This window comes from Lynx canadensis, chromosome E1, assembly GCF_007474595.2.
Source record: "Lynx canadensis isolate LIC74 chromosome E1, mLynCan4.pri.v2, whole genome shotgun sequence".
Classification (NCBI taxonomy): Eukaryota; Metazoa; Chordata; class Mammalia; order Carnivora; family Felidae; genus Lynx; species Lynx canadensis.
This window is the reverse complement of record NC_044316.2, coordinates 10,467,924-10,484,114: the sequence shown is the minus strand read 5'-3', so window position 1 is coordinate 10,484,114 and position 16,191 is coordinate 10,467,924. Positions and strand designations below refer to the sequence as shown.

General features: G+C 58.8%; 1 protein-coding gene across 2 annotated transcripts; it reads right to left on the bottom strand.

Annotated features, from left to right (window-relative positions):
• Positions 1-505: 505 nt before the first annotated feature.
• Positions 506-16,157, bottom strand: B9D1 (B9 domain containing 1). Of its 2 annotated transcripts, XM_030294863.1 has the most exons (7): positions 15,271-16,157; positions 13,571-13,639; positions 11,085-11,196; positions 6,374-6,470; positions 5,171-5,233; positions 1,101-1,168; positions 506-835 (listed from the first exon to the last, which is right to left on the bottom strand). In XM_030294863.1, the coding sequence occupies exons 1-7, from the start codon at positions 15,331-15,333 to the stop codon at positions 693-695; spliced, it is 615 nt and encodes a 204-aa protein (XP_030150723.1). In that variant the 5' UTR covers positions 15,334-16,157; the 3' UTR covers positions 506-692. The 2 variants fall into 2 exon arrangements, with proteins under 2 accessions (XP_030150723.1, XP_030150722.1); XM_030294862.1 differs by lacking the exons at positions 506-835; positions 1,101-1,168; positions 5,171-5,233; positions 6,374-6,470 and adding an exon at positions 10,254-10,905.
• Positions 16,158-16,191: the final 34 nt, after the last annotated feature.

Genomic DNA, 16,191 nt, shown 5'->3' with positions numbered 1-16,191 from the left:
TGAGAGGGCTCAGCTCCCAAAGTCCGGGCTGCTGGGCTGCACGGCGCACCCTCCTGTCCCGTGGGAGACCAGAAAGCTGGGATTCCGGCGCCTCCCCGCCTCTGGGAGGACTGCAGCCCCGTCGTCTGGGCTGCGGGGTTGGGGGCCGGCAGAGGGCAGGCCGGGAGGCCCCTCCTTGCAGCTCCTACCGACGGGGTTCTGTCTTCTTGCCAAGGGAAGCAGGCAGTCACGCCCCACAGCGGGCACCGCGGCCGGGCACCCAGCAAGCCCGCTGCTCGACGCCGAGGAGGCCCTCGGCCTTGGGGACACACCTGTGTTAGGGATGAGCGTGTTGAGGCGAAGAAAAGGCCGCACAGCCACGAGTGGCAGAACCGGGCTTGGAGCGAGGCTCACAGCCTAGGTGGCTGTCCCGCCGGCCGTGCCTCTCTCGGGGCAGCTTCAGTCCCTTCGCCGTACAGGGTCGGGGGAGGGGCCAAAGGGGAGAGGAGGCAGCTCCAGGCCCAGGTTCTGTGAAAAGGTGATGCTTTATTATATAAAAACCTCCACCCACCCCCTTTCCCAGTCCCACGAGGCCACGCGTCAAGCAGATGTATCCGAGGCCAACTCTCTGGAAGGACAACCTGCTTTGTCTGAGGACGCCGGTCTGGCGGGCGGGGCCCGGTCCGGTGGGCGGGGGTAGGGGCTGGATGCCTTCACAGGGGGAGTCCTGGCGGCGGGCTGGGCCTGGAGACGCCCTGCGTGTCAGAAGGCCCAGTGTCGTAGCCCAGCTTCCTCATGTCCTTGGTCACCACGTTGAAGAGGAGAGTGACAAAGCCCTGAGAGCGGACGCGGGTCACTGGGAAGAGAAGGGCGGCATCAGCTGGGCTGCTTTGGGAGTCTCTTGGCCTCAGCGTTTTCTCCTGTAAAATGGGAATGACTGCCGGGCCCGTGCCCCTCCCTGGGAGGTGCTCTGGGGAAATGCCTGGGCCCTGCCCCTGCAGTCCCTCTGCGTGCCTGGCGGGTCTCTGGCTTCCACCCTGTTGCGTGGGGGTCTCCCCAGTCTCTCCCGGGCTCCAGCTTGCCTGTGGGGTGGGGGTGGGGTTGAGGGGATCAAGCTTTACCTTCCCGGCCTTCACCCTGAGCCACCACCTTGGGGTCTGTGTACTCGGGCCGCCGTCCCATGAACCAGCTGGAAGACAGGAGACCCTGGGTGAGCAGATCCTTCGCCTGGCCGTCCCTCAGCCCCGAGACACGGGCTCTCCCCCTGCTTCCGAAACCAGCAGCCCTCCTCCAAGCCCTGTCCTAGGGCCGGGCCCTGGGCACAACCTTCCCACGCCACCTCCCTCTGCCCGGGAAGGTGAGTCTGGGTGCCATGTGTGGCTTCCAGCAGGCGTGTGGGGCTCTGTGCCCCACCCCTCCTCAGCTGGATGCCGGGCTTTCCCATCACAAGTCACCCATGGCTTTGAGGGACATGTGGGGCTGGGGGCATGGTGGGAGCCCAAGTGGAAATCCCAGAAAGAGGACGGCAGCATGAGGTGCCCCCCCCCCCCCATGTGGGAGTTCAGCATCCCTGGGGCAGGCAGAGGGGCCAGACCTGGGATCTCCACTTTCCTCTCGATGGTGCGGGATCCCGCGCAAGTCACTTGCCATGTCTGAACCCTTGAGCCCCGGTGCCTCTCACCTGTACCTAATGGTACCTAGCTCCCCAGGCTCTAGGTGAATGCACTCTGTCAACTACCATGAGAAACATTAGCCCTCCTATTTATGCCTCTCGCATAAATGCACCTGCCCCAAGGGTGGGCTTGCTCTGGGGTGACCGACACGATCACCTGACTCCGCAGTCACTGATGTGAGGGATGCACACTCAGTGCCAGGGACCCTGCCATGCCCACTGTCCACCTGCCCCTCACAGGGGCCCTGGTCTGTAAACCCCCGCCTGTCAGAGGCTAAGGGCGGTGTGGTGACATGCCCAAGGCTACAGGCAGGGAGGTGAGGCGGGGCCTCCCCTCCGTCCCAGTTCAGCCGGCCAGAGCCTCACCTCCAACACATGCAGTCAGGCCGGGAAACCCTTCCGGGGCCCATTCCCGGCCGGGTGGGCCAGGTGTCCCATGCAGGAGCGCCTCCAGCCTGCGTTCTGGGGCCCGGCTGGTGGCAGGGGGGACCAGTGATGTAGCTGTGGGCGGTGGGCTCCCCACAGGGAAGGAGGCCCCTCTATCGGTCCAGGCCCAGGTTCCGGCATTCCCAGAGCAGGCTCTGCCCTGCCTCCCGCTACAGTGGCCTGCACTCCGCCCCAGTGAAGCCACCCTTCCCGAGCAACACCCCTCCAGCTCCAGCTGGAATCACCCCTTGGCCCAGGCCACCCCGACTGAGACAGCCCTGGCCCCCAGCCCACCGGCTGCTGCCCAGGGGAGGAAGCAATGCCTGCCCCCTGCTGTCTGCAGCTCCAGTGACACCCAGTAAGGCGCTCACTGGCTCCCAGCTGAAAGAGAGAGAGAGAGAGAGATGGGAGGGGGACTGGGAAGCCAGGGTTCCAGTCAGGCCTGGATGGGCGTATTGCCACTTCTCTGTGCCTCAGCGTCTCCATCTGAGGAGTGGGGCTGTGCACCTCGCAGGCACGGGAAGCAGCCACCGCGAGCGTGGCACACCCCGAGCACCCATACCCAGAGCTACCAGAGCCAGTGCGTTGCTTCCTCTCCTGAGGCCAGGAGGGCAGACGGTTCAGGGTAGGGTAGAGCGTCCGTCCAGGCAAGGGCCTGAGGCAGGGAGGGCTGCAGGGGGCTGGAGGAACCAAGTCAGAGGGCACGTGCGGGCAGGGGAGAGGGCCCGAAGGCAGCAGGGCAGGAGAACACAGGGCCTCGCAACATCCTAGCTGAAGTTAACGGTAAATGCGGAGATGTGCTCGAGTGGTTTCTAAAGCTGTTTTAGAAAACCATTTTTGTCGCTACGTGAAGACTAGATGGGAGGCGCTGTCATAGGCTGGATAACGGCCCCCAAGATATCAGGTCCTAATCCCTGGAACTTGCAAATGTGACCTTATTTGGGAAAAGGACCTTTGCACGTGAGATTAAGGTGAGGATCTTTAACGTGGGGAGACTGTCCTGGGTTATCTGGATGGACCCTAAATGCCATCACCAGTGTCCTAAGAGAGGCGGAGGGAGATGTGACACAGGGGAGGAGGTGACATGTGAGGTCATACACGTGACTGCAGAGGACACTGGAGCGATGCAGCCACAGCCACCAGGAGTGGGAAGGGGCTGGGAACAGATTGTCCTCTAGAGTCTTGGCAAGGGGGGCGGGGGGCGGGGGGGGAGCGCGCCCTGCCGGGTACCTTGATCGCAGCCCAGTGATACTGACTTTGGACCATGAGAAAAAAATGTCTGTCATTTAAGCCTCGAGTTGGTGGTGATTGGTTACAGCAGCCCAGGAAACTAATACGGTGCTGAGTGGGCTGGGCCAGGGGGGCAGGAACGAGAAGTCTCCTGCGGGAGCAAAGGCCACGGGGAACCAGTTACACACGGGCCTCCACTGGCGCCGGGCCACGTCTGGGAAGATTTTGATCAAACTGCCTTCGCTAACCAGACCTTCCTCCGGTGTCTGCAGTCCAAGCACACGCGGCCTTGCCCAGAGGAGACGGTCCCCTGCCCCGAGCTGCTGTCCCTGGGGCACCGGCAGAAACTTCGCCTGCCGTGTGAGCCGTAAGGCCTAACTTCCTCAGCAACGAAACCCTTTCCTCAGAGGGCCCTGGCCCTGAGACCCAGGCTGCCCTCAGCGCGGCATGAACGCCCCGGCCCCGGGCAGCTGTGTGGGCTCAAAGCCCTTAACCTCCCGGGACCCGCCGATGGGCACCGCCCCCACCTTCCCAACGGTCCCACGGGGCGGGTGGCATCCTCTCTAGCTTCCGCTGGCCCAGGGCACCGGCTAATAAGCCCCTTCCCGTCACGGTGGCCTCCCAGAGGGCAGGGGGCACCCCAGTTCGCCCCTCCCCCGGGACCCAGAACTCAGGGAGGCCTCCCTGGCTCAGGTCCAGCGCCGTCCCTCTGCGCAGCAGGGCTCCGGCCAAGGCTCACCCTGTTACCGGCCAGGCCTGCCGGGGGCTGCTCGTCGGCCGCCACCCGGGGAGCCAGACGGTCCTCCATTCCCGCACGTCGTCCTGCCTGTGAGCAGAGGGCCCGGGGCCCGCTCCTGGCTGAGCCGGCGGGGAGCAGGGGCGGCCGGCCGCCGCGCTAAGCTGACAGGAGCTTCTGGCCCCGACCTCGAGTCGGCCGGCCCTCTGAGCTTCGACGCGGAGGCGGTGAGGGGCAAGAGGCCTGGGCCCGGTCTCCCCCACATCCGTGCGCCAGCCCCCCTGCCTCCCGGGTGTTCCCCCTGCCCCCCCCCCCCCCCCCCCCGCACCACCACTTACCAGCGACACCCTGTCCTTGCCACTCCTCACACGCGAAGCCCGTGGGCCTTGCACATGCGGTTTTCCTATGTCTGGAACATTCCTTCCCCACATTGCCCACCCTGGCCCTTACCTCTGCTCTAGTCTCTGCACAGATGTCACCCCCTTGAAGAGGCCCCGCTGTGAGGTATTTCCTGACGGAAACTGCCCACCAGGAGTATCGGTGCCGTTCTGTTCGGCTCTTACTGCTGTACCCTCCCGCGTCCTATCTTTTTTTTTTTTTTTAATTTTTTTTTTTCAACGTTTATTTTTTTTGGGACAGAGAGAGACAGAGCATGAACGAGGGAGGGGCAGAGAGAGAGGGAGACACAGAATCGGAAACAGGCTCCAGGCTCTGAGCCATCAGCCCAGAGCCCGACGCTGGGCTCGAACTCACGGACCGCGAGATCGTGACCTGGCTGAAGTCGGACGCCTAACAGACTGCGCCACCCAGGGGCCCCCCGCATCCTATCTTTTTAACGTCATATTATGCCATGAGCATTTCCCCATCTGCTCTGCTCTGACCAAAGGCTGTTAACGCGGCCCAGGGTAACGGCGCACGGCCTTACGTGGCTGGAACGGTGGCTGAAGGGAGCCCAGCGACCCCCGGAAACCACACAGCCCCCGCTTCCATTTATCCCCAAAGACAGAGCAGCAGGAAGATGCGACGAGGTTGCCCGGCACAAGTGAGGGGGGACCGTGACAGCCCTCCCTGCGCCCCCCCTGCTTAGGTCAGAAGGAGGGGCTGGAGGCGACGCGTACGAAACTCACCTCGTAAACTTTTGCAGTTTAGACGTGGATTCTGGGACAAACATGGGGATGGTCCTTTTGTGCCTGAAACAAATGTTTTCACGGACACGTGTGCCGAGTCACAGAAGAGTGACGAACTTCCTGAGCCTCCCGCGAGCAGGAGCTGTCAGGCGGGCGGTGCCAGGTCAGCGGCAAGGCCAACCCGTCCGGCTGGCAGGGGCCGCACCCACCGGGCCCGGGCTGGGTGCTGAGCGCCGGGAGGCTGAGGCCGGGAGAGCGGGCCGGCCTCTCGGAGGCCAGAGGCCCCGCGAGTCTTGTTTCTTTCAGAGGGTCAGGAGGATACAGAGGGCTACAGCCGTCCGGCCCGGGGTCCCGGCTCACGCGCCCCTCAGAGGCTCCGGCCTCCACACGTCCAAAGGTGCCGCCACCTCCACGGCCCAGTTTGGACGCCCTTCCTCCGGGAAGCCCCTGACAATCCCCCCGACCTTCCCCGCCATGGCCACCTGCCCCAGGCCTGCCCCTCACACCCCGTCCCCCACTCCTCTCCACACACCTCCCCTCACGTCTTGCACTTTCTGTCTCGGCAACGAGACTCCTCAGGGCATTTGGTGCCCACCGTCCCTCCATCTTCCTCCACCATGTCCAGACAAACTCCCGTCCTCTGGGCCCCAGAACACGCTGTGTCCATACCCTGTCACCGTGCTTAAGAACACGGTCGCTCCTCTCCGTCTGTGTCTACTAGTCTGGGGGCTTCCGAGGAAGGGCCCAGGTGGTCACACTAACGCCAGCAGGGCCGGGCACAGAAGGGGGATTAGCGAGAGCTCGCGGGACGCTGAGTGGCGCGGAAAGAGAGGCGTGGATGGAGTCTGAGCCGCAGCCCCAAACTGCCTGCAAACTCTGTCGCTGGGCCTAGCCCCTCGCAGGATATCCCCCGGTGCTTCCTGCCGGGGCCTCTGACACTCCCCCCACCCACCCGCTGTCTCGGGGTGGGGGTGGGGGGTTGGCAGCCCTAGCTTCACCCATGTGGGTCTCCTTCCAGATATGGGCTCTAACCCACAGCCCCCAAGCCGAGTTGCCCAGGCGCCTGGGGACCCCAGTGCATCCCCAGCCTAGAGGTGACATCCGTCCCAGGAAAAGGCCTGCTGGGGGTGCCCTGGTTCTCAGCCGGCACGGCCCAGCAAGGGAGGGACTGCGGCCCAGGGACCAGTCAGAGCCAGGACCTACCTGCCGGGCGAGAAAGGCAAGTGCACTGCCCCATAGCCTCGAACCACATCGTTCCCAAACACGTCTGGTCCATACACACTGAGCACGATCTGTGGCCCTTGGGAAAGACAAGACGAAAGGTCAGCAGGTGGCGAAACTGGGGTGGGGGGGAAGGTGCCAGGCAGAGAACCCTAGGGGCTGTGGCTGCGCAGAGGGCAGGAGTGGACACAGGTCCTGTCCCCTGGGTCCGTATATTCATCCTCTGAATGTAGGGATGAAATCACTGCCCCAGGTGACAGGTGAGGTGAGTGGGTGCGGCCCCCAGGCAATGACCTGCCTTCCCGGCCTCTCGGTTTCCTCCTAAGACAAGGAGAGTAGTGCCTGACACAGAAGAGCTCCGTGTTAGGAAGAGGATCATACCAAACAACGCATGCCGAACATGGTACTTTGGTTTTACCCATTTTTTAAAAACTTTATACAAACGGAATCCTATAGTATGTGTATTGTTACTTAGCTTTTTCCTTTTTTTAACTATTTTTATTTATTCACTTATTTATTTTATGTTTTATTTATTTTTGAAAGAGAGAGACAGATAGAGTGTGAGCAGGGGAGGGACAGAGAGGGAGACATAGAATCCAAAGCAGGCTCCAGGCTCCGAGTTGTCAGCACAGAACCCAATGCGGGGTTTGAGCCCATGAACCATGAGATCACGACCTGAGTGGAAGTCGGACGCTCAACCGACTGAACCACCCAGACACCCCTCTTTTTTTTTTAATTTTAGAGAGAGACAGCATGAGCAGGGGAGAGGGCCAGAGGGAGAGAGAGAGACTCTTAAGCAGGCCCCACACTCAGCACCAAGCCCCATGCGGGACGCGATCCCACAACCCTGGGATCATGACATGAGCCAAAATCAAAAGTCAGACGCTCAACTGACTGAGCCGCCCAGGTGCCCCGGGACCCAGCTTCTTTATAATTCAACATCACGTTTGTGAGATTCTATCAAACTGTCATGTACGGGGTTTTGCTCGTTTTCAACGCTGGGTAACATTCTAGCTCCGGACAGAGAATGAGGACGTGGTTCACTCTAGTGCCGATGGACACGTGGGTGGTTTCTCCTTGGGGGACCCCCCGATGGGGAGACTATGCGCTCTCTGCTACTCTCGTCCAAGCTCCGGCCCCCTGTGCACGCACGTTTCTGCTGGGTACGTGTCCGGGGCGTCCCGCAGGGTACGCACACACTCGGGCCGAAAAGAGAACGCGGGGCCGTCTCCCAAAGGGGTCGTGTCACCCACACACTCCCGCCCGTGACTGGAGTTCCCTTCACACCACATGCTCACGAAGCTTAGGATCCTTCCTCCAGCATTCTCCCCTGAGCTATTCTGGTGCGTGGGCTGCGGCACCTCACGGTGGCTTTTAATTTTTAATATTTATGTTTTTTAGAGAGAAAGAACATAAGCACGGGAGGGGCAGAGAGAGAGGGAGACACAGAAACCTAAATAGGCTCCAGGCTCCGAGGTGTCAGCACAGAGCCCCACGCGGGCTCGAACTCACAAGCTGTGAGATCATGACCTGAGCCCAAGTCAAAGGCTGAGACGGAGCCACCCAGGCGCCCCTCACGGTGGCTTTCATTTGCATTTTCCTTAACTGTAATCTTTCTTACTAAAATAAAGCTGAGGCCCTGCTCCGTGTCTCGTCACTCAGATGTCCCCTTTTGTGAAGTACCCGCTCAGCCTCTTGCCCGTTTTTCTACCGGATGGATCTTTTTCTCATTGACGTGTAATGTGTATGTGTGTGAATTCTGCGGCCTGTCTTTTCGGGCCAATTGCTGTCTTCTGATGAATAGAAGCCTTTAATTTGAATATGGCCAAATCCCTGGATCTTTCCTTTAAAAAGTCCTTTGAAGGGGCGCCTGGGTGGTTCAGTCAGTTAAGCGTCTGACTTCAGCTCAGGTCATAATCTCACAGTTCGTGAGCTCGAGCCTCGCGTGGGGCTCTCTGCTATCAGCTTGGAGCCCACTTTGGATCCTGTCCCCCTCTCTCTCTGCCCCTCCTCTGCTCGTTCTCTCTCCCCCTCTCTTTGAAAAAGTCTTCCCTTACCTGATATCATGGCTCTAGCGTCCTAGGCTATCTTCCTGAAGCTTTACTACTTTGTGTTCACATTTCTATTTACACATATCCACCTGGACCTGACTTTTGTGTATGTGTCGTAGGATGCGGGGATCCGGTTTCTTTCCCTGCACGTATCTGACTGTCCCGGTACCTTTTATCAAAGACACCTGCTTTCCCCTCCTGCTCCACAGTACCCTTTGTCACAAATCAACTGTCTACGTAGGCTTAGGTCTGTCTTGGGGCTCTCTTTGGATCTGTCTGTGTCTCCATGTGCCAGAACTACACTTAGTTATTCTGCTTTAAAATTAAATTGAAGCTTGATGTGTGGTGGAACAAGTTACATTTTGATCTTGTAAGGAATTTCTTTTTAAAATGCCATTTTCGATTCACTTTTTATGCACGTATTTTAGTTATTTTTATACAGAAAGCCACTGGTTTTTGTGTGCCCATCTCATATCCAGCATCCATGGAAACTTATTAATTCGATAACTTCTCTGTAGGTCATTTTGCACATTCTTTAAAAAAAATTTGTTTACGTTTATTTATTTGAGAGAGAAAGAGAGTGGGCAGGGGATGGACACACACACAGAGAGAGAGAGAGAGAGAGAGAGAGAGAGAGAGAGAGAGAGAGAGATTGAGAATCCCAAGCAGGCTCTGCACTGTCAGTGTAGACCCTGATGCAGGGTTCAAGCTCATGAACCGTGAGATCATGACCTGAGCCTAAACCAAGAGTCAGATGCTCAACCGACTGAGCCACCCGGGCGCCCCCATTTTGCACACTCTACATACACAAGGTTACCTGTGAAAAACAATTTTGTTCTCCCTAATTCTCATGCCTTTTGTTTGTGATGGTGCCAGCAGGAAGGAAATTTCACTTAGGAGAGGTGATATTTGCTCTAAGTGTTTTATAGATAACCTTCATCAGATTAAGAAAGTTTCCTTCTGTTCCTAGTTTGCTAAGTGTTTACCACGAATGGATGTCGAATTTTATCTTGGTTTCTTCATTTATAGGGATGATCGTGACTTTCCTTCTTTTTAAAGCAGTGAATCACACTGGTTGATTTCAGATGTTCCACGTACAAGCTTTGTATTTCTGGAATAAACCGTACTCGTTCAGGATGTATTATCCCCCTTCCATCCTGCTAGATTTGGCTTACGAATATTTCGTTTGGGACTTTTTGCCACCATGTTCAGGGTCTGGAATGATCTGGAGCTGAGCTGCTTCTCCCTTCCTCCCAGGGTGCAGCACCTCGAGGTCTCCGTCCGAGTTGTAGGGATTTTTTTATTCTTGTGCCCCGAACCCAGTGCAGCTGTCAAAAGTCTCAGTCAGCCTCTCAGTCACCTCTGGTGGAGTCAGCAAATACTTGCAGGGGTGATGTGAGTGGGATCATGACTCTAGATTTTGTTTTCTCCCGGCTCTTGGCCTGGTAAATCTCCAATACTTGGCCAGCTCCCTGGGGCCTTCAAAGAGTCGTGTTTGTTTTTGCTTCTTAGTAGTTTATCCACCTCTCCTAGCTTTCCTCAGCAGCAGGAGACTGCTCCATAATCCAGAGCCCCATTCCAGGAAGCCTATGGAATGGGGCGCCTGGGTGGCTCCATCAGTTAAGCGTCCAACTTTGGCTCAGGTCGTGATCTCATGGTTCGTGGGTTCGAGCCCCACATCGGGCTCTGTGCTGACGGCTCAGAGCCTGGAGCTGCTTCAAATTCTGTGTCTCTCCCTCTTTCTGGCCCTCCCCCACTTGGGCTCTCTCTCAAAAATAAATTAACATTAAAAAAAAAAAAAAAGCATCTATTGAAGCATCTTACTCATGGACAAAGACAAGATGCAGTCCAGGCAGCCCTGCTCCGGACCCTCTGTACCCAGTAAGCCTAGGCCCCAGGCCACACGAGGCAGAAAGGCCCAGACTATGAAATCAGATGGACCTGAAAGCCAATCCACACTCAGCTCCTAGCTATAAAGTTGAAGGCAAATGACATCACTTTCTGTGTCAGTTTCCTAATGTGGGAAAAGAAATGGAATGCAATCTGTCCACCACATAGGATTAGGAAGCTAGGAAAAGCACACACGGGGGGAGTATTCACAGCCCCTTTGGAGCGACCCCAGACTTTGCACACAGTAGGCGGTTATTAAGTGAGAGCGAATTCCAACTAGTGGACAAGGCAGATCGTAAACACTGCAAGCAACGAGGGCGCTGGGAAGGAGGCCAGAGATGGCAGCGGGAAGGGGTGTCCCAGGCAGAGGGGACAGTACGAACCAAGCCTCGGAGAGGGGACTCGAGGGATGTGCACAGGAGGTGTGGACGGCTCCGGTCAGGAGCAGCACAAGCCACGATCGCAAGCTGAGAGCCTTGCTTCCCAGCCCCAGAGCTGTCCAAGGCGCAGGCTGGGGCCTCACCCGATTGGCTCTGAGCTCCCAAAACGTCAGCTGCACAGCATGTAGACGAACTGGGGTGGGGAAGTGGGGGGAAGCGGCCAGGTGTCAAGAGAGCCCGCGGCAAGGCTGACATAAGGGTCCCGGAGGTGGGCAGCGAAGAGCCGAGAGCGGACAGTGGTGGCAGGATGAGGCCCGACTGTCCTGGGGGCGCCTCCCCGTCCCGGTCCCCGCAGGGCCCCCGGGGACTCACAGCCGTAGGGGTTGGTGCTTTTAAAGGTGACGTCGATGGGGAAGTTCCACACCAGCGCCTGCCGCACGTCTTGGCTCTTGGATGTGATCTGTGAGATGCCCTCCTCCAGACCCTGTGAGCACAGAGACAGTGACAGCCCGAGCTCCAGCTGCCATGCACGCCCCCTACCTGGGTGGGCGGGTGGGCGGGAGGGCTGTGTCCTTCCCTTCTGCCCACATGCTAACTTCCCAACAACAGGGTCTGCGAGGTCACGGAGCAGCTCCTAGGTCTCTCCGGGTTTTATTTCGTTCGAGCTTGACGGCCTGGAGCCAACTGGGCGCAAGTTCTCCCCTCGCCAGCCCGAGGAACCGGCTCCGGCCGGCCGGCCCCTCGGATGTCACCGATTTCACCCCGACACTTCCTGTCGGGGCACAAGTGCGTGCGATTTTCCCCATCACCAGACAATCCTGCCCTCCTTCTTCCTCCACCCGTCAACCCGTTCGATGCTCCCTGCCAAGCAAAACTCCTTGAAAGGTCTGTCCGTTACTCCCTGGTTCCAGTTCCTTCTCTGCTTTTCTTTTGAGAACCGACTTCAATCTGGCTACAGGCTCCCACTCTACCAACGTGTTTTTGTGGCGTAGCACCAGTGACCCCAGCATCGCTGTATCTATGGACACTTCTCTGTCCTCAGTTCACCCGACCCAGTGGCAGCGCTGGACCCGGCCGATCGCTTCCTGACACACTCCCCCTGCGTGGTTTCTGGGACACGGTACGTACGTACGTCTTTGGGTCTTTCCTCCTCATGGGAGGGGTGGTCCCCACTGTTGCTCTCAGCACTTGCTCCTTTCGTGTGGGAGCGTCCCGGGGCTCCGTGTTGGGACGCTCCTCTAACCGGCCCTCGTGACCTCAGCCATCTCGGGGCCGCCAACGTGGTCTGGGTGTGGCTGATTCCCAGACCCGTGTCTCCAGCCCAGTCCTTACCTCCGACCTGCAGATCAGCACGGCCCCACCCCCAATGCCCACCCGGCACCTCCACCTGGATATCTAGTGGGAACCTCAACACTTGCCGGGCCGAGTTCTGGAAAGTTCTTCCAGATCTGCTCTCTCTAGTCTTCTCAATCGAATGGCAGCTGTGCTAAGTGCCCAGGCTAGAAAGCTTGGTGCTACTTTTAACTACTTTCTGTCATGCCCCACATCTGTCCGAGAGGAAACCCCGTTGTCTCCCGTCTTGTTTGACCACCTGTCATCAACCCCGTGCCACGCCTTGTCCACGTGCCGTGTCTGCTCCTCTGTTTCCGGTAACCGTCCATGGCATCCCTGCTTTGGCCCTTGCTCCCCTGTCTACTGGGAACACAGAAGCTGGGGGGAGCTTTGAAAAACACAAGACGGGTCACTTTCTCTCTGTTCTAGACTCTCTGAGGGGGTCCCAGGTCACCCCAAGTGAGGCTGTGGTCCTCACTCTGACTTACCGTGTCCTCCAAGGCCTGCCCCGTCTTCGACACCCCCTGCTTCATCCCCAGTCACTCCCCTTCCTGCTCATGCTCCTCACTGGCCTCCCTCCTGCTCCTCAAGAACACCAGGCGCACCCCTGCCTCAGGGCCCGTGCACCGCTGCTCCTTTGGTCTGGAAAGTTCTTTCCACAGACTTCCGCATGGCTTATTCCCACACTTCCTTCCGGTCTTTACCCAAAGTCACCCTCTCAGGGAGGCCTTCCCTGGCCATCTGATCTAGATTCCAGCTTCTCTCTATCCTGCACACCTCCCTGCCCGACTACTTTCTCCTTGGCACTTTTCACTAGAACATACTAGAACACTAGTACTTAGTGTCTGTCTTGCCCCACAAGAATGGGCACTCAACAAAGTCTGGGACTCTTGTCTGGCTTCGTTCACCACTGTCTCCCCGTCACCCAGAAGGCTGCCAACAGTTATTCAGTTAGGGGGTTAACAGAAAGTAAGTATTGTCACCTCGCCGTGCAGAGGAGGAGACAGGCTCAGCGAGGCTTCGACAAGTGCTGCAAACAGTAAAGTGTGGAGCGAGCCGACATGGTCGTCCCAGCCCATCTCCTGGTGGAGACAGACTGTTCCCAGGGAAGTCTTGCAAGGACAGCTTCCGTTCTGCCTCCTGACTCCCCAGAGTCCTCCCCATGAGCTAGGAGAGGCCAAGTGATGAAGGGACTTGCCCAGAGGCTCCACAGGGTGGCTACTTCCAGGCTGGCCCTCTGGGGCCTGCGTGCCTGCACCACCCATACATGCCTCCTCACTGCCGTGTGCAAGTTCCCGGGGTGAGGCTCGCAGGCAAGCGCAGCCTGGATCCGGGAGCCCGCCCGTGGCTGCGTCCTCCACTCCAGCTTTACCAGGAACAAAGTCGTGTTTTAGAACTCCCTGAACTCAGTGTCTACCTCTCAGTGCGTTCTGAACTGGGAGAGGAAGGGATGTACGATGGACACCTTGAGAAACCCCAACAGTCGTGGGGGCTGTGGGTGAGGGAGGCCCAAGAGCCCAGCTTACCGCCGTGGGGGCCCAGTCCTGGCCATACACAAAGCAGTACTTGCAGTAGAGATCATCATACTCAGGAAACTGTGAAAACAAACACACACAGGTTCTGTTTACAGGGACTCGTGGTGAAGCTACGTTGGCCAGGTAAGGGCAGGTAAGGCCATGTTGGCCAGGTAAGGGCAGCTGACGGGAGTTCTGAACACGGGGCGCCTGGGGTGGCGTCTAAGAGACAGCCGGACGAGGAGTTCGGCAGAGGGGCCGGGGCCCGAGATGTGGGAGTCCAAGGGAGAGTCCCGGGCTGCTACTGCCCTCGAGCCTTTGCTCAGCCTCTGCCTTCCGTCTGACATGCCCTTCCCATTCCTTCATCTGGCAGACTCCTGTTCGTCCTTCAAAACTTACCTTCCAGAGAGCCTGCCCTAACCTCCAGGCTGTTTCAAGGGCCACCGCCTCGCGCTGCCAGCCCCTGGTCCTTCCTTCCGTCAAAGCTCTGATTGCCCGTGTTTATTTCTGCCAACCCCATCTGACTGCGAGCTGAGAACAAGAGTGATGACGTTTTGGTGTCCCCGATGCTTGGCACGAGGGTAGGCATAGAGAGGAAGTCTAAGGGAATGGTGAAGTGAAAGGTCTAAGAACCCGGATGCTAGCGGGACAGAGAGCAAACACAGGGGTGGAGTTCAAGGCCTGAAGAGGGGGAGGGGCCCACAACTGAGTGGGAGGCACAGTGTGGGTGGCAAGCGGGCTGACAGTAGAGGTAGTTGTGATGCTGCCCAGCCAAAGGCTCCTACGGGGACAGAAGAGGAGCAGACAGTCTTGGGCACTAGGACCAAGGCCGCCGGGTGGGTGCATGGGGGCATAATCCCAATGAAACAGGAAGGCAAGAGACACTACTAAGAGATCGTGGCAGGGCTTTGCCCAGACCATCTCACTTAATCCTCACAAGGATATAATCAACGCCATCTTCCAACAGCCTGGAAGGGTAATGCAGCAAAGCTCTGGCACAAGACAGACCGGGTTCAAATCTCAGCCTTGCCACTGCCTTTGGGCAAGTGTTCCCCCACCTGTAAAATGGTGGTGTTAGTAATACCCACCTCCCAGGACTGTTGTGAGGACTGAATGAGCAGTGCTGGGCGCCAAGTCTGACACATAAGGAATACATGGTGCGTATATCTCTGTGCTTATATAAATATGACAAATGGTTCTTCTCAAGTGTAGGGGGATGGAGGGTAGCGTCTCCTTCTGTCAGACTGGACACTCTCCCTGGATCTTTCCACCATCACCATCGTTGTATCGGATCGCCTAAATCACCTCCATTCTAATCCAAGTTTAAGGATTCGAGGGCTCAGAGTGCGGAGCACTTGAGGACCGAGGCCCAGCGTGCCGGTCGGGTCTCGGCTCGTCCCGTTACACCCGCGTTAGGCTCCTGCCCGTGACTCAACAGAGTGGACACGATCCGAACCAGGGGTCACAGGCTCGGCCGAGCGTGCCCTCGGTACCAGCTCAACCTCTCGAGGTCTGTTTCCACACGCGCACGTCGGGCGCGAAGACTCCGCCAAGCCTCTCAAGGGCTGGCTCCCCTCCCCCGTCTAACCCGGGAAGAGAGAGGCTCACAGGAACGACGCGCCTCTCCGGAGCCACACAGCAGCCCGGGAGATCGCGGGATAGGCCCCGGGGGGAGACAAGGGGAAGGCCGGGCAAGGTCCACGGCCGCTCACCTGGGCGCTCTCCACCTGCCCGTTGACCATGAGTAGGAAGACGCTGGGACCCGCGGCCGCCATGGCAGGCTGGGGGCGCCTGGAAACGACCCAGGCTGCGCGCGGGGTTGCTAAGAGGCGCCGGGTTGCCCTGGAAACAGACGGCGTGGCGCGTGGGACACGTTTCTTGGGAGCGGCACCTTCGCGGAGGCGAGCATGTGTGAGACAGTGCGCAGGCGCAGTCAGCGGCTGCTGGTGCGAGGGGCGGGGCTTTGGGGGGAGGGGCTCGGCAGTCCCACCCCTCTCCGGGGGGAGCCGGGACCGTCCACGCAGGCTGGGCGGGAGCGTGGGCCCGTTGTGTAGAATTCAGCCCCGCCGTCCGATCCGGTTACACCCGCAGGGAGTGTGTATCCACTCGGCCTCGGCGCTGCCCGCCCCGAAGCGCAGAGGCCCGCCCTGACTCAGGCGGGCCAGGAGCCAAGTGGTGCAGATGCTCTCCGCCACGAGATGTCGCTGTGGCGCTACCTGGAGGATGGCGGCCAGGGCGTGCGGAGGAGGGATCCTGATGCGGGACCACCGCGTGTCGCGTGTCGCTGGCAACGCTCGAAGGCCGCGAGTCAGACGAGGCTCGGGGCCGCCCGGGTTCTGGAGAGTCTCCAGCTGGGGCCCAGCAGCGCCCAGCGTCAGGTCAAGGGGATGCCCCTTTGGGGCTTTTGAGGTCCTCGCCCCCCAAGAAGTTGTGTAAACAAACTTGGGAGGGGCCTCCAGAAAACTTTAGTCCAAGCCAAGGCTCCTCAATGTGAAGGGGGGAAACTGAGGGCCACGGAAGGGCAGCACCTGGCATCCCAGTCATCTGGCCGTAGGGGGAAGACTGAGCCAGAACCCATGGCTCTGTCTGGTTACCGTTCAAATAACAGTGACTCCCTGGCCGTCCTGCGTAGG